Raw genomic sequence first — 17,992 nt, forward strand, 5'->3', positions numbered from 1 at the left:
CAACTGTAACAAGAATTCGGTTATATAATAGTGCATGAATGAACCACTTACTCCCTTAAAACTTACAAATAAAACAATTTCACATGGAAGGCTTTCCCCCACTCCTCACCCGTTATAGCTCCAAATAGAATTGGTACAATTCAAAAATACTGAAAGTAATTCAACTGCTGGAAAGCATATCTGATTTGTCGTGTCACACAATTTTATAAAAGCTGTTCAGTTGGAAGGCAATAAATGAGCATTCAAGTGATTTACACACTTTTGGATCATAATTTTTTACACAATGTTTTATTTTTAAAAATATATATATGCTGTATACTATTATGTTTATTCTCTGTGGTATAATAAAATCATAAATCTATCTGATGAAAAATGGATTGTATTCCAATTGTATCACTGTAGCGCATAGAGCTGCTCTTATCATACCACTTACAAAGATCAATGGTAACTTGAAAATGATTTCACTCCATGCTACCTCTAATATATTAGCAATAAAAGGACTCTTTTTAATTTAAAAGTCACATCAGCTGCTGTCCATCTTCTTTTAAACTCCTCTCCATTTCTGAAACTGACATATTACAGGAGCAAAATATCACCTGGTAAGTACAGGGCTACTTTCTGATTTTCTTGGTGAAAATTGGTTTAAAAACTAGCTCAAGTGTCAATTCAGCAGAAACACAAAGCTTTTCCTGACATGCGTTGCTGTGTACCAGACCCTAATCCAATTTCCTGCTCTCCTTGGATGAAATACCTTTTGGATCTTACAAAACGTAGAGTGAAAGGCCCTCCTAATTTGTAGGACTATGTACATAGGAAAGGGACAATTAGCCTTCTTAAAAATGTACAAATAATTCCACTGGGATGATGTTTATGTGAAGTGTAACATAAAATGCTAACTGATACAAAGTATGATTAAAAGGAGTGAACAGCTGGCCTACTTTCCCACAGCCAGAAGTTTTCTCCAGCAGCAGCATACATTTTAAACACATTAAAAACAAAAATAGTAGTAAAGCGTGCATTCCAAAGACACATCGTGATAATAATCTTTCTAACTCTCAGGCTGGCTCTGCATAACGACGACAAAATCACTTTAATTTGGTAGTTGAAGAGGCAACAACACATCTGCCAAAAATGCTGATGCTGTTTTTTCCCAGACATACAAGACCACAGCAACTCAAAACTTAAGTATCTATAACTGTGTTATGACATCAACCAAACTATAAGTAAGTATCTACATTTCACTGATGTCAACAGCTGGAAAACTCTAATACGAAATTGCACTATGCAGTGGTCCACAACAGCATATTTCCCAGATCTTCACTGTCATTGGTACTCTGGGATTACTGCTATTGCAACTACATTTGTAAACACTAAGTTTTCAAATGAAAATGTTCAAAATGTGAGATAAGAGTAAGATAAATACAAAGCTTTAAAAATCTCTCTGCCTGGAGTAAGCAATATAACAATAATTCAGGGATGACCTAAATCAGTTTTCAGTGAGATACAGCAACGGTTTATCTCCATTCTTCAGGAAGCTGTGTGGGAGCAGACAAAGACCTCTCACAAACGTGGGCTTCATTAAAATCACACAATCTTAAAACAGATGTCATGAAGGGCATTCTTTGAAATCATACAACTCTATAACGTGCACCGTTATTCAAAGGCAAGCATTCTCAAAATTTAATGCAAAATTACGCTATTTGTTATGTCTCTGAATGTGCACTTCATTTTTTTAAAGGGGCAGTTAGTTTATTTGCTCAAGGCCGTCTTTCACAGATCAAAGGATTTTACAGGTACTAAACAGTTTAGCCACAAAACACCACTATCACTTTTCCAATAAGGCACAAAACCTTGCGCTGATGTTTTTGTAGTCATGCAAAAAATCCGCATCAAACAACAACTCTTTCAGTACTCCACTGTTTCTATGGCATGGATTTTTGGAAACCAGTGTTACAAAGAAGTGTGCAATGAAATATATTACAATACAAATTCTAGCTAGAAATCTTCCACAGCAGCATAACAGTTTTAACTGAAATAGGTAAAATAATGGCTTGTATAAGAAAGATAATATATACTAACTTACTTGCATTTTCTGCTTCCATTAGAAAAGCTTAAAGAACATCCAGAGTTCAAATTTTGCTTTTTTTGTGAAATTCTGTAGCTCTTTCAGTGAGCAAAAATTCTATCTCATAGCTGTAGGAAATACAACTGTCATGGGAATATACATTTTTTTCCTCCCCTATCATACCTACTGCATTAATTCCTAAGATTAAGATGATTCAACTGTTAAAAATACCATACAGAGAAAGACTATAGCACAAAAATTGTATTGTATTAAAAATCTGTTAAATGTTGAAGTGGTTAAGGTAAAATTACTACTGAAATAATTATCAAAATTTTAACCTGCAACTAGAAAAGAAAGAAAAGAAAAGCCATATTTCTTCCTAAATGTAATGATTTTCACTAGTATACAAATAAAATGCTCTTTACCTAGAAGAGTTCTTCTTTATTTTTTCATCAAGATCACTCAGGATTTGTTGAAACTCCAATTCTCCAGGAAGGACATCTAACAAACAGTCTAAATTGGAAGAATCAAGAGAATACTCTCCTCCCCATTCCATTTTCAGAATCTGTAAAACAGGTATAGAAAAGTGGCTGAATAATGAAACATTCAGACTAGAAGTACCACAATACACAATATTTTCATCCTTGGAAATACTAAGATTAATAAGGGAAGTGTTTATGCAGGGAATTATAAAATCAGAGATGAACAGTAAATCTTGTACTTGCTTCTGAGTGGAGTGCTACAGAGAAGGACACCTGTAAAATAAAGGCAGATAGTATTTTATAATACCTTCCATTTTTTTTGGTTTAAAAAAAATCAGTTTTTTACCTTAATCAGAGCAATAACTTTCTTCATTATTTTTTTTTTTAAGATTTAGAAAGAAAATTCTCACTACAATAACTGGAAACTATAAAAATAAATACACTAGAGGGCAAATTTATCTTCTGTGTGCTTATAATTTCTGTCCAAGGAGTAAATGCTTTCTGGAAAATAAACACATGTTTGCAAATAACTAGAACATAAAAATCCAGAACAAAACACTATAATGTACCGGAAACTGGTGTCATCTTACTTTGTACACATTTTACTCCAGAAATACTTTGCCGAAACACAGGTCAAATCCACTGGCCTTACTCAAACTAAGACACTACTTCCCAGGAGTCCTTCTAGCAGAAGCAAAGCACTAGCAGAGTTATTTTTTCCTGTTTACTGTTTTTTCTGTATTCTCTTTTTTGAGAAATAATGAAGTTGGTTTCACACGCAGTGACAACTTGCTACTGAAGTAAAAAGAAAAAATCACGTAAGAAGTGGAAACTTCTCAATAACCAGTAAATTTCACCATTTAGTATTTAATAATTCTACTCATATTACAGTAGCAACTTGAGAAACAAACATAACTATTTGGATCCACATAATGTTTGGGCAACAAAATGTAATGAATTAATAACTACACAATTTTTCTTACAAGCAATATTCTTTTATGAAGCAATTACAGTGTTGGTTGGAAATTTACCTAGAGGCACTGCCAGAAAAATAGACTGAGAGTTTTTCTAAGTGAATGGTCTACAAGACACATGCTCCAAAAGAACATCTGGTCAAGATGCAAGGTCAGGATGATAGTTTTTTGTCAAATATAAATGTAGACGTACAAGTAGCAGAACTGCACATTTCTTCAGCAGAAATGACACTTCTGATACTGGTTTTGCTCTTTCAAAACCAAGTTAGAACAAACATGAAGATCCTTTAAAGCCCAGCACCTCACACATCTGAATTAACAGCAAGCACAATACTATGAAATATTTCATGGATATATAATTTTCTTAAATTCTCAGAAGCTACAGAATATCCCTTTGCAAACAACAGTTCAAACACTTTCAACATTCTAGAACGTAGCTGATATGCAGTCACCCTTCTGGTTAAAAAGTTTGGTTTACATCCAAGTACGTCACGTAAGACATCGAGGGAAGATCAGTCTTTGAATATAAGACTCAAAGTATCTTAACAGATGTTACTGCAATTAAAGACACTGTAATTAGAAGTTAAAAGGCACTCTCCCAAATGTTGAAATATCAGTTGCTCTGGCAAAAAAACAGTAGGCCAACTTGGGAGGTTATGCAACCAATGGAAAAACACTAAATGGCACTTTACAGAATTGAGATAAAAGGAATATTGAAAATACAGTTGTTCACTCACGTATGATACTACTTATATTCAGACATGGTTACACAAATCCACTTCCTTTTCTCTTCAGCAATATCTCAGAGTTTACACAGGATGTGATGCTAACTCCATTCAATACCTGTAACTCCAACCCATCTTTTATTCAGCTATGCTTGGAGAACAATCAATGATTGGTGTAAAATGTACTGTATAAAAGATACATGTAATGCAGAAATAGTAACAGCCTGGAATGATTCAAAGTTTTTATACAATAGCTGCACAATCATTTTATATTTATTCTTAAATCTTCTGCTTACAGGGTAGCCAAAAGAAACTTGCGTTCCTCAGAAAAATATCAGTATAGTTTACAGACCACTCACTGTTTGAAAAATTCATCACATGAAAAAAATCACCTTGTAAACATGACAGCCTAGTTTTCATGTGTGCATTCCTGTAAGACTTCTATGTCATACTTCCTCAGTTCTCTTGTCAAAACAAGGTAATTATTCCTTTCAGTTTTGGTTTATGGGGGAAAAAGCAACCTTTGATTATTCAGCTTTCAAATACTGTTTTAGATGGTCAATAGTAATTTCTTCTTATGAAAATCTAAGAATTTCTCCAATACAAATCTATCACATGAAGAAGCAAAATACAAAAATGTTTCAGGAAGAAAAAATAAGTACATCAAGACATAAATTAATACAAATTGAGCAGAAATTCTACTGTTCCTTAGCCAACCAGTGTCAGGGCATTGGGTGCACTAAAAGGCTTTACCTGCCTGATGACCTGGACTCTCAGTGGAACCAGACTGTCGCTCTGGTGCCTGCCCCACTTGCCTCCCTTGAGGGCAGGAGGATGGCCATCGGCTGCCAAGGTCCCTCCTCTGCCATTTGGGTCATCCCCCTCCTCTCCTGGCTCTCAGAGAGCAGCCAGTCATTGCTGCTCCCTGATAGCTAGCATGATGCAGGCCTCCTCTGATGGCAAAAAAACAATTTTTGCTAAGAAATAAATAAATTTCTTAATATCTTTATTTTTTGTAATAACACGGTGGAAGAACTCATGCTTTGAAAATCCAAACATGTTCAACCTATTTTAGGCAGTAATAACCCACTTCTTCTGCAAAGGAGATTATTTTAGCACTTGTAATTACACTGCACAAAAATCATAGAATCATAGGTTGGAAAAGACCTCTAAGATCATCAAGTCCAACCATCAAGAATCATTCCATCATATTTCTATTTACTATTAGAGAGACATATTGTATGTTTTGAGACAAACGGTCTTAGAGAACCTGCTTCAGATGCAACTCAATGTGTCCCCTTCTGTAACTGGCATAGTTCTTGTCAAAACATATTAAAGACCCATTCACCACCATTAACGTAGCTGTCAATCTTTTCGGTAGCTACTCAAAAAATCTAACCAATGTACAGTGTAGCTTACAAAGAAGTACTTTTCAGATCTCCTATTTTAACCCACAGTATCAATGCAATTTAACTTCTCTGTAATAATGCCCCGCTCCTAACAAGCCCAATGTTAAGACACAATTTTTATCAAAAACAATTAGGCCTATTTGAAAAAACGTTACGGAACATTCATGTTGATACTTCTTGCTTTTTTCAATTTATATGGTGTTTACCATGAAAAAGTATTTTTTGCTGGTTTTTTTGTGTGTGGTGCTTTTCACTGTCAAGCAAAAGGAAGGAATCTTCTCATTAAAGTACTCTATAAAATGATACTTAGTTCAGATCGGATATTTTTTCATTCTGATAAAACAATTAAATAATTATCATTGTGAAAACCTTCCACTACAAACATCTATGGGAAATTCCACAGGATTTCTGAGATTAATTTATAATGTTCATATTTATTATAATAAGCATTTGTTTTCAGATATACAATTTGTAAACGTTGCATGGACCTAAAACTTGAATAGAATTTTGTATGAGTACTTTTGATGAATTTACACATGCATAATATATCTCTACAGATTTATAAATCACATTATTTAACTATAGATTCATAGTCTAACATACTGTAGATATGCAGCTAACAGACCTCTTCCGCTTTTTGACACAAATACTATTCTTTCTAAATATAAATTATGAGTCCTTCATTACACTGGGTAAAACATTACTAGTCATGTTTATAGCATGCAAATCCATTCCAGCATTTTTAGAAAGTTTGTTAAAGTTGACAGATGTACTGTTAGTCCTTTATTTCCCTATGGCACTTCAGTCATTTAAGACTCCTGTTTCAACTTCAGATATCACAGGATAGCATCAACCATGGAGAATGTCAGGCAAACTTTGTGTTATAGTTACACAGAACACCTTGGGGGGCAAAAAAAAAAATCTAACTACTGTTTTGAACGTCAGTTTGCCTGGAGTTTTCTCTGAATCAACTGCCCAAATTTAACGGAAAATTAATCAGCTGGGCTGTTAGGCTCTTTGAAAAAAAGTTATAGTACATACATGTTCAAGAAAATCATAGCAGAACTCAAGTAGTAAGTGTAAAGTTAGACATAGTTTCTCATAATGATTGATTGCACTTTGCTAAGCTTCCAACTAAACTATAAACTTCCATGGGTTTTCAAATGCGCTGCACACATTTATGCAAATTCTAAGCGAACTAAGAAGACTTAGGTAGTATATAATTTCATACAATGCAGATCCAAAGAGATCTCTTTTTGAGCACTATAGCACGTACTTGGGCAAATTACACAGTAGGTTTTCAGAAAAAAGATGAACCAAACTATTAAGATTTCAATAAAATCCAGAGCCAGGCTTTTATACACACACTACTTGTATGAAATAATCTTTACTAAAGAAGTTATCTAAACCTAAACAGAATCTACTCCTTAAGAACTGCCAGATATTTAATGGAAGCAACAGTTTATGGCATGTCACATTGAGTAAATGACGTATACTTGGGTAGAAGGTCTTGATTCCCAGTATTTCTAATCTGTTAAAGCCAGAATATAAGGCAATATGCAACAGATTTACTCAGAAGACTGAAAATTAACAATTAATAGTCTTCATTAAATGAACCCCAAATAATTTTAACATAAATGGTTTGAAAAAGATAGAGAAGACCAAGTTTGTGTCTAGTAGCGGAAGAATAAAATAAAAAAAACCTCTTCAATTTTGTTATGATAATTTAACTTCTTGCTTTATTACAGAAAAAGTGATTTGTTTGTATCATAACTTCTGTTATTCACCACAACCAGCATGCATGTGTAAACAAACCTCTTTAGTAGATAAAAAACCAGCAGATAGATATTGTTTTGTTCAAATCACTGATTTCTACAACATTTGCATAAACTGAATCTCATTATTATACAGCTCCACAATTCAGTCTTTAAAAAGTCATACAAGAGTTAAAGAACTCATGACCTGTCATTAATTTCGTTCAGTTAATGCCAATGTACTAATTTAGCTCTTGTATAATAACATAACACTTATGTCCAAATACTTCAAATATTACCTTTAGCATATTTCAAGATAACTTTTAAATAGCTATTTATAGTTTGAATTTAACAATAACTTGTACATATAAAATATTTAGACATTATTACCTAATACATTTACTCATTTAACAACATTTTTTCCACATCTAATATTCCACACTTCAGCACAAAATACTTTGTCTAAGTGCAATGCAAGCACCATGGCAATCAAATTTTCTGGACTGTTACTTTACAGCCAATCTAAATATTTTAAAACTTACTTTAACATTATAGGAGCTTTACCCCTAGAGCTCTCACTCCACCCATATCCAGGACGATAAAAGAAAATTGTTACCATTAGAACTACTTTAAAAAGAGGATGTCAATGTACCCATGATTTGAAAACAGGAATATTTCAAACTGCAGCACTGTATGTACAGAGAGCTAGCCAAATCATTGAAGCTTTTTTTCTGATATTGCTTCTTATCTTACAGTAGATATCTCTTTATTGCCTTAGCATCCTTGAAAAACTAAAAGGGGATGAGAGAATTGGCAAGATTTTTCATCACTCAGCTTACACTTTCAAACCATCATCTTAACAATGATTCCCTTTATCTATCTTTAGTTGCTCAACTGTTCCCAGCCGCTTTACAGCACAGAAGATGTCATCTGCAATCGCACAGCAGGCAGCAACAGTGATGGCAATGGCTTGAGATAATCCTATTCAATGTGAAATTCCTACTGTTCTGGACTCCACATCGTCTGAATATTTAAAGTTTTTTTTTGGAAACCACATAGAGCTTACACAAGAAGTACATTTAAAAAATATAATTTCTTGAGCTCTACTCTGACACAGTAAAACCTTCTTACCCAATTTTATTTAAATGTTAATTTTATATTCATCAGTTATTATTCACCATGCACATAACACATTTTCCTTTATATCTTTCAAAGAGAGATTTTAAGAATCTGTAATTAAATTTGTTACCGTACTGAATACAGTTTTTCTCCCAAATTCTGCCATTGTAAGGGACAGCAAATAAGAGAGTGTGAATAAGATACAGCCCACAGTGGGAATGAAGAAACACAGTCCTCACCACAGATGAAACAGAAAGCTGTGCCTTCTATCTAAAGCTGTAATACAAGAATGCAGAACTCTGATCTAGGGCAGCTGTACAGCAACTGATTCATCAATACTCTCTAAAGCCTCGAAAAAGGACTGTTTAAACACACGTTTCTGACAAACAGCATATGCTATTATTTTTAATATCTGTGGATTTTTCAAAATATGTTGCTTAGTCTTGTTTTCTAGTCAAATATACATGCAAGAAATTAAAACTAAAATCCATGAGTTGTCCCTACTGCCTCTCCCCCATTCTTTGAGTCACACAAAGTGAAATGTTGAGAATGTAAAGCAAACGAATTAGCACTTCTTTTTTAGACTTCCTGCTACTTGGGACTGGTAAGAGACGTTCAAAGACAAGGAGAGATTTTCATTTACATAAACTTAATCAAAAACTATTGGTCAAAGGCGGTGACTTCAAAAGAAGAACATGCCATCTGGAGTTGCAAGGAAACTCCTGAGGAGTTATGTCAGAAGAAAGGAATAAAGCATAACATATTTTCATAACCTTCAGAAGAGGAGAAATGGCCATTTTCTGAGTAGCTCTTGAGTGAAGCAATCCTATATCATCTTTGTCTCTCAGCTAGTCACCCCGCAGCTGGAATCCCACAGTGTACAACATCCAAGATTCAACATTTATAAACAAGACATTCTTAAAGAAAGACTCCACAAACATTAAGCCTAATCCTACCTGTGAAAACTCAATGGCTGTCCCTACCTTCTTATTAGTCTTTATGGTTACTAAAACCATAAGTATGACAACAAATGTTTGTGTACAAGTGTGCCTTTTTTTCTTTTTTTTTTTCCTTTTCTGACTTTCTTTAGTGGAGATAGAAGAAGGATTCAAGATGCTTCTTCTCACAGAATTATATGTTTGTGCCTGTAGTTCTATCATATTTAATATATTCAAAAAATTGATAAACTGGTTGCAATATTGTCTTTCTTAGATATGGTTTAAGGATGTACAAAAAAAAAAAAAAATCAGTAATTGACTTTTCTGTCATTGCCACACACACGTGAACACAGCATAAAATTCTCTTTTGCCATTGTGCCTGACTAAGACTACATCAATTAATCTCATTGTCAAACGGATACACTTTATGAATGATGGATGTTTTAAAAATACTTTTCAATTACAAAAGTAATTACCGATCAGTAGACTAAAGTAATCACTAATGGATAGGCAAGAGATTCTTAGAAGCCTCCTTACAAATACCTGCTGTATGTTTTATCATCCTTTTCTTTTGACTAACGGTATTTGCCAAGAAAATATACAGTAACTACAATAATTTCAAAATAGCATATAGTATTATTTTCTACAGCTAGTGGAGGATGATAAGTACTGAGCAAATTTTGCATACTGGTATGAGAAAATGTCCAAGACCAAGAATTACTTTCCCCAGAAAAGACTGCATGGCATTGTGTTTTTGCCTGAAGGACAAGAATAAAAGCTGTCTCCTCTGTGTAACCGTAACGGTGCATCTACTGCAGAATTGTCTTTCCAATTCTGGCTTTTTCCATTTAGGGAGAATATGTGAGTTATCTCATTTTTTGTCACTTACAAACTCAGAAAGAAGAGGCAATACTTTATAACCCCCCAAAACCATCTTCAGAACTATGCTCTCAAAAACACCTGCTACAGCCTTCCTATCTGGCTTGTCATAAATGTCTAAAACTGCACAGATTTATAAGGACTGTACTGAAGGAACTAATCTTTTAACTCACTGGTAAAGAACCTAACATACACCATTTTCAACTAAAAACCTTACAAATACATACTAGCTACTTCTATACTAGACCATAAAAGCCTTTTCTCTTCTTGTTTATTGGAAAAATCCTCCACCCAGACACAATACTCTTTGAGGACAATGGTATTTAAAGGAAAGAAATTTCAAGACCTTTGAGGTCTTATAGTTCAATAGATCAGATACAGAGTTGTTAGAATTTTAACAGGAAATAGCCTTCCAATGAAACTATTATATTTAAAAAGAATTACAAAAAAAGTCTGTGACCACAGCTTTAAAAAAGGTAGGCTGCATTTCAGTCCCTTCACTCCCGCACATTCTATTTTCTTCCATTACTTCTCAATTTAAAGCTGAGAGTTTGAAAAATGTCAATTTTATAAAAATGAAATACAGAAACTCTCCATAGAGATGTCTCTTAAGTGGGTCCAACTTTATAGTCACAGTCTTATAGGCTTGTTTAGTAGTATAAATGTCATGGATTTTTTTTTTTCCCCCTAAATACTATTATTAAAGCTTCTTGCTAAATTCTACACAGGGTCATATGAAACATTTTACTGACAACTGCAAATGCCTATTAAATTTCCTTTTTCTTTTTTTTAAAAAAACCCTATCATTTCTTAAATAAAAAGTTTTAGTCAGTTTTTGCTGGCATAACTCAACCTGTAAAGTTTAAAGCCATACTGCCTAAATGCTCAATACATCATTAAGATACTACAGGATAATACAGTCACATACTGCTTCTTCTTCACCTATGATTTTCAACTTAAAAGCACTGTTAAGCTTCTGTCTCTCTCTCCCTGAAATAAAAGCCCGTGAGTAAAGTAATGACATTTTACTTCCTTTTGCCATGTACAGTACAGTACATATAATGGACTACACATGATCTAGAAAGTGTTAGGTATTTTCAAGCTTGCAAGACAATGTCTTGTTTGAATGAAAAGCACCTGTTTGCTTCGCCCATACTCCACACCCAGGAGTATGCAATGGAACATCAAGCTTCTTAGTCAGCCTCTCACCCAAACCTTCAAAGCAGCCAATAGATCAAGTCCGATTTATCTTAAGGATGCAATCTTCATCTCTGAATTCATAAGAAATCCTCACTGCTCTTTATTCAAAGTGTAACAGCAAATTCATTATGAAGTCCAGAAGAGAGAAAGTATTTTGGCTGAGAATATTTGGTTATGTACAGACTGTAAGAGGATGGCAAAGCAAGACTAAATCTTAAAACACATCAGTATCACTTCTTTTCAGAAAAAGGCTGTGTCACCATGAGTGACAACAGTGACACACTGCCTATAACATCATCTTCCTCCTCAGTGTCTATAGCCTTTTCCTCTTTAAAGCACAAATATATGGGCTCTAGGTTAAAAAAAAAAAAGTTATTTCCTGCTCTTTTACACAAAACTCTTTTCTATTTAATACCTTAATGGCTTTCTCACCTTCGATTCCTCTACTTCAACCGTTTTTTGTGTTCCTGCTTTTCATTCTACTTTCCAGAGCAAATGAGGCTTATGCTACCATTGTCTGTGTCTCTGACTTTCTCCATGCTGTCCCAGGCACACCCTTTTCCCAATTTCAGCAAAGTTTTGCAAAGGGGTCGAAGACTCAGATGTAATCAAGTCATAAGTTCCAGGAAAATAGTTGCACAAATGGAAAAGAAATCTCTCCTCAGCTTACACAGAATTTGTAACCCAATCTAAAAGACAAAGCCTTAAAATATTAGGTATTCATAAATAAAGATGCAGCCACCCTGGGATGCTGAAAAACAGGGAAAGCGATGACCCTAGAGCCTTAAATGTCAGAGAGAGGATGAGGTTGGTACAAAGATGTATGACAACCACCAGTCCTTCCAGAGGGATCACGACAAGACACACAGCTGTGGCCTGATTGCAGCGTTCAGTGACGAAGGCTAGTAGCTTCTATGTAGATAATGCTTATTCCGATTTGTGCTATCTGAGGTCTTGGGAAGCAGGGAAAGAAAGTAAGTCTCCAAAGACTTATTGCAAAAAAGTAACTGGATAAAACTGTGAGTGAGAAATGAGCACAATGTGATTTATGGTAAAGGCATTTACTAGCTAGAGACTGCAGAGACATCACAGATGTGTATCACAGAATGGTTTGGGTTGGAAGGGATCTTGAAGATCATCCAGTTCCCACCCCGTGCTATAGGAAGGGACCCCTTCCCCCAGCCCAGGGTGCTCCCAGCCCCATCCACCCTGGCCTTGAACCCTGCCAGGGAGGGGGCAGCCACAGCTTCTCTGAGCATACTGGGCCAGGGCCTCACCACCCTCACAGTGAAGAATTTCTTCCTAATATCTCACCTAAATTTCCTCTCTTTCAGTCTAAAGCCATCACCCCCTGTCCCGTCACCCCAAGCCCTTGTCACAGCCCCTCTCCATCTCTCTCGCAGCCCCTCCAGGCCCTGGCAGCTGCTCTGAGGTCTCCCCGCAGCCTTCTCCTCCCCAGGCTGAGCAGCCCCAGCTCTCCCAGCCTTTCCTCCCAGCAGAGGGGTTCCAGCCCTCGCATCACTGCTGGGGCCTCCTCTGGCCCCGCTCCAGCAGCTCCAGCTCTGTCCTGTGCTGAGGGCTCCAGAGCTGGACGCAGGACTCCCGGGGGGGTCTCAGCAGAGCGGGGCAGAGGGGCAGAATCCCCTCCCTCGCCCTGTGCCCACGCTGCTGGGGATGCAGCCCAGGGCACGGTTGGCCTTCGGGGCTGCCAGCGCACACTGCCAGGTCATCTACAGCTTTTCATCCACCAGTACCCCCAAGTCCCTCTCAGCAGGGCTGGTCTCCATCCCCTCATCCCTCATCCTGCACTGATAGCAGGGATTGCCCCGACCCATGTGCAGGACCTTGCACTTGGCCTTGCTGAACCTCATGAGGTTGACACAGGCCCACCTCTCCAGCTTGTCCAGGTCCCTCTGGAAGGCATCCTGTCCTTCTGGCATGTCAACGGCACCACTCAGCTTGGCGTGGTCTGCAGACTTACTGAGGGTGCACTCGGTACTGTCGCATTAAAAGGGGGTAAGGGATTCTGATAAGCGGCAAAAGGGAAGTCCTCCTGTTGAGTCACGAGGTTCAGAGCAGACCCCTTTGCACTCTAAACTCTCTCTCAGAGAGAAGTCTAGGTGCTGCTGGATCAACTCATAGTCCCAGACTTGGTCAATGGTTTATATCTAAAGTGTTAAGTGTGGAGCCACATCTCAGATTTAACTTGCCTGCCAGAGCCCTTCCAAGGACTTTCACTGAAACGGTTTTGCAAAGTTGAAGCAATAGGTAATTTATTCAAGCGACAGGTATCACAGATTCGGGATTGCCGTTGATAAATGCACTGGCTACAAAAGTTGAGCTCAAAGTAATAGTTTAGCGCTTTGGTTCACAACGTGTTCCCAGGGATACGTCTGACAAAGTCAGAGGCGCGACTCTTACCAAAAAGGCGTCCCTTCCTGGGGGGGAAGAGAGCTTCAGGCCCGTCGACCCGTCCGTCAGGTGAAGTTCTCGCTTGGCTCCTCCTCCCAAAGAGAGTTTTCAAGTGCCAATTTTTATATGTTTGGAAATCTTTTTGCGAGGCGGGACTCAGTCAATTATTGTGTATCGATTGGCTCTTGGCATGGAATGTGGTGTTGTCAGAAGCAAGACTCAACAGTTTGACACGCCTATGGAGCAGGCATTGTGGTATGCGCTTCCGAGGGCCATCTATTCTTTATCTGAAGCAATCTCTGGCTGTGTGGCCTCCACTGCGCCCCACAGATCACTTGGTTTATGGTGATGGGCTGTCCCCCCTTACTTCCATCTGATAAGACAAGCACAAGTCAATTGCTCCCTTTGTTAACTCTTCGGCTCTTGGTGCCTGAGTCTGAGCATGTCTTTTGTCTCGCATTGACAAGTCCAGCAAGGCCATTGACTACAGGTATCACTGGCTAAGTCACTGATGAAGATTTAAACATTAAACTGGTCCAAATACAGACCCCTGAGAGACACCACTCATTACCAATCTCCATCTGGAAATGGACCACTACCCTCTGGATGTGACCATCCAACCAATTCCTCATCCACCGAACAGTCCACCCATCAAATCCATATCTCCCCAATTTACAGGGAAGGATGTTGTGGGGGACCATGTCAAAGGCCTTACATAAGTCCAGACAGCTCATATCCATAGCTCTTCCCTTGTCCACTGAAGCAGTCATTCCATCATAGAAGACCACTAGGTTGGTCAGGCAGGACTTGCCCTTGGTGAAACCATGCTGGCTGTCTCAGACCACCTCCCTGACCTTCATGTACCTTAGCATGGCTTCTAGAAGGACCTATTCCATGATCTTCCCAGGCACAGAGGTGAGGCTGGCAGGCTGGTAACTCCCAGGATTCTCCTTTCTACCCTTTTCAAAAATGGGTGCAATGTTTCCCTTCTTCCAGTCACTGGGGACTTCACCTCACTTCCAGCAACGCCTCTGCCTCTTTGTCCCTGCCTGTCCCTTCTGAACAACCTGTAGCCATCTATAGCCACACTCCAGCCATGGGATTCATCCCACCAAGTTTCAGTAACGGCAATCAGATCATAGCTTTCTAGCAGCACGGTAGCTTCCAGCTCCTCCTGTTTGTTGCCAGTGCTACCTGCGTTCATGTAGAGGCACTTCATCTGGGCTGTTGGCCGTGTCACCTTCTTAGTGGAACACCCCTTATTTCCCTTGGTGTGTTTCCCAGGAGTTTCCCTGTTGGCTCCTACTACCTCAGGAGCTCCCAGCTCATCTCCACAAGACTTCAACTGCATTGCAGTGTCCCCAGCATGCCTCTGGGCAACAGGTTGGGGGCCCATACTTGCCCATCGTCCCTCTAATCATTGTGTGTCATCCCACAGCTTGTCACAGGCAAGCCTGATATGTTCCCCCTCCTCCTTCATGCTTCACTCTCCTGTGAAGACAGGTGAAGATGAGAGACAGGACTTGCTATACTGGCAAGGCTCAACTGTTCAAACGTTGCTTGACGCTGTGTGAAAGACACGAAGCTTTTTAAAGCTCTGTTATCGAGCCCCGCTAGCTTGTGAGCAAAGACCTTCTTGCCACTTGAGAAAGGTAGCTCCCGTGTGACATCAGCTGGCCTGGTTTTCTATAGGCCATCCCATTACCGAAACACCCAACGTTGCAGCAGTGACACCAGCCATGGAGTCATGTATTAATAGACTCGGTCCATCTGTTTCTTCCAGTATTGCTGCTCGCAGCTGGAAGGGGAGCTAAAAATAACCTCCGCTCCAGATACCCTCACCAATTGTCCCAAGGCCCTGAAGTTTCTTTTGACCGCCTTTGGACTATCTGTTGCAGCTTCATCACCACCCAAGCTAAAGAGCAGTAATGGTAAAAAGATGTAATTAGCAAATTTGGATGTTCTTCATACTACTGAAGATGAATATAACTTGGTAAGTCTTACAGGAATCCCTTCTTTCAGGTACTAATTTTCAGAGCTTCTCAGTGTTTCAAAAAAAAATCTAAGTTCAAAACTAGTAAGAGGTCTTTCAACATTTTCTCAAAACCCTTGTGACAGATGTAGGAGTCCCTGCTAGATAAATAAGAAGCAGATCCTCTATAGTATAAATGTAATTATGATGGGATGGTAACTTTTGGTAGAGAAAAATACAAAATGGTGATGTTTGTCATGTAGTTTCTACTCAACTTCACTTAAGTGAAATTTCATTTATGTGACTTCTGAAATGTGGGACTTTATTTCACTTTGACAGCCTACCAAGATGTTTTAAAAACACTGAAAACGCTTATTATTAATGTCAAAGTAGTAAAGTATTGCTCTGAAGGTGAAACTGGCCCAATTTATCTGTCTTCGGTATACTACACCCAGAGCAATCTCTAACTCCCTAAATGATAAATATACAGACTTACATTCAGTTGCACATGTTGCACTCTTGTAAGTAGAGTCCCATTCCTAGTTCTACTACACACTACTAACTACACTATAGAGCAGGAGTTGGGTAAATCACCTAATCCTATTCTTTAGATTTTATTAAAGCAGGAATACGATTTCCTTCCTCCCCTTTTCTTTGTCCTATTTGTATTGTAAGGTCTTCTGATTAAGGACTGTATTTACTGTGTCTAACATCAACCACAGTTGAGGTGGAACCTCAGGCTGGTAGGCACCATTTCCACCAAAACTGAAAACCGTAATGCTAATCTAACTTTTTGATAGTACAACTGCATGCTTCTGCATCTACAGACTACACATTCCATTTCTTGCACAGGAGTAGCTCACTGTTGTGTTTTTTACCTCCCTCTAAAATTGTCCTGTACACACATTTTCAACTCTCTGTTACTCTAGGATCTATTTCAGGGTGGTTTTCTGTGTTTCACATTCCCCCCCTCCAGCTCACATCAGGGTCTGGCACCCTCCTCTCACATCAACAATTTTTGTGTGCTCTGTGATCGGATCCCCTCCTTCACCAGTGTCCCCACTGTGTTTCCAACACCACCCTCTCCGCTCATGACAGTCCTTGTTTTGCAAGTTTGAGAGCAATTCTATGCAACCTCTTTTCTCTCAGTCATTCTGCTCCCTCACCCATTTGTTCTGGCAGATGAATCACTCTGGATGCTAATATGCTTCACTCTCCTGTGAAGACAGGTGAAGATGAGAGACAGGACTTGCTATACTGGCAAGGCTCAACTGTTCAAACGTTGCTTGACGCTGTGTGAAAGACACGAAGCTATGGCTATGCTAAATAACAGCAAAGGCTTTCATGTGTCACCTGTTTTCATTTCAGTTCTCTAATTTCCTGTAAAATCATAAGACTCTACACTGAAAATTGTCCCAAAATAGAATTTTTCACCAAGTTCCCATACTGGAAAACAGAAAAGGATATCACATCGAAATGAGAGCAACATTCAAACTTGGCTAATCAGATGTCTTACTTCTGCATTAACTTGCCTATTCAAAAATGGAAAGTTTACCTATACAACCAAGAGATAAAACAAAGGATTAAGATTAAATAATACATTGTACGTTCACTAGACACCAAAAGATGCACACAGTGTGCAGCTAGTGTATCTCAGCAATTAAAAATTCAGCTGTATGAATATTGCAATAATTTAAGTTTTTAAATTATTTATCTCAAAGCGGCAGAAAAGATCACTATTTAAAAATAACATGTAAGATGCAAGTCATGAAAAATTGATGTGAAACAGCAACCTTTAAGGCTTTAGCTCACTTTATGCAAAACTACTAACACTAAAAAAATTCTACCAAAATTCAAGTAATTGGAAAAAGAAATTTTATCACCTGTACCATCAATTCTTAATCCCCAGTTTTATTCCCTCTGAAGAGTACTAGCAAGCTGTATGAACTAAAAAAAAACGGATAAAGAGCTGTTGCTTAAAACAAATCACAAAGGAGAAAATTAAATTCTTTCTGAACCACTCCCTTTTTCCTTGCATTCGCCCCTTCAGTCTTCCGTTTTCT

The 17,992-nt window shown here is 38.0% G+C and overlaps 1 protein-coding gene across 2 annotated transcripts in view; it reads right to left on the minus strand.

Moving 5' to 3' along the window:
* KIAA0825 (KIAA0825 ortholog) overlaps positions 1-17,992 on the minus strand; it is a 251,925-nt gene that overhangs the window by 218,946 nt on the left and 14,987 nt on the right. For both annotated transcript variants that reach the window (XM_075446981.1, XM_075446980.1), the window contains exon 3: positions 2,491-2,630. In XM_075446981.1, coding sequence (XP_075303096.1) covers positions 2,491-2,621 — 131 coding nt within the window. In that variant the 5' untranslated portion in view covers positions 2,622-2,630. The remainder of the gene's footprint in view (positions 1-2,490; positions 2,631-17,992) is intronic.

Source organism: Opisthocomus hoazin, chromosome Z (genome assembly GCF_030867145.1).
Source record: "Opisthocomus hoazin isolate bOpiHoa1 chromosome Z, bOpiHoa1.hap1, whole genome shotgun sequence".
In the NCBI taxonomy this organism is placed as follows: domain Eukaryota; kingdom Metazoa; phylum Chordata; class Aves; order Opisthocomiformes; family Opisthocomidae; genus Opisthocomus; species Opisthocomus hoazin.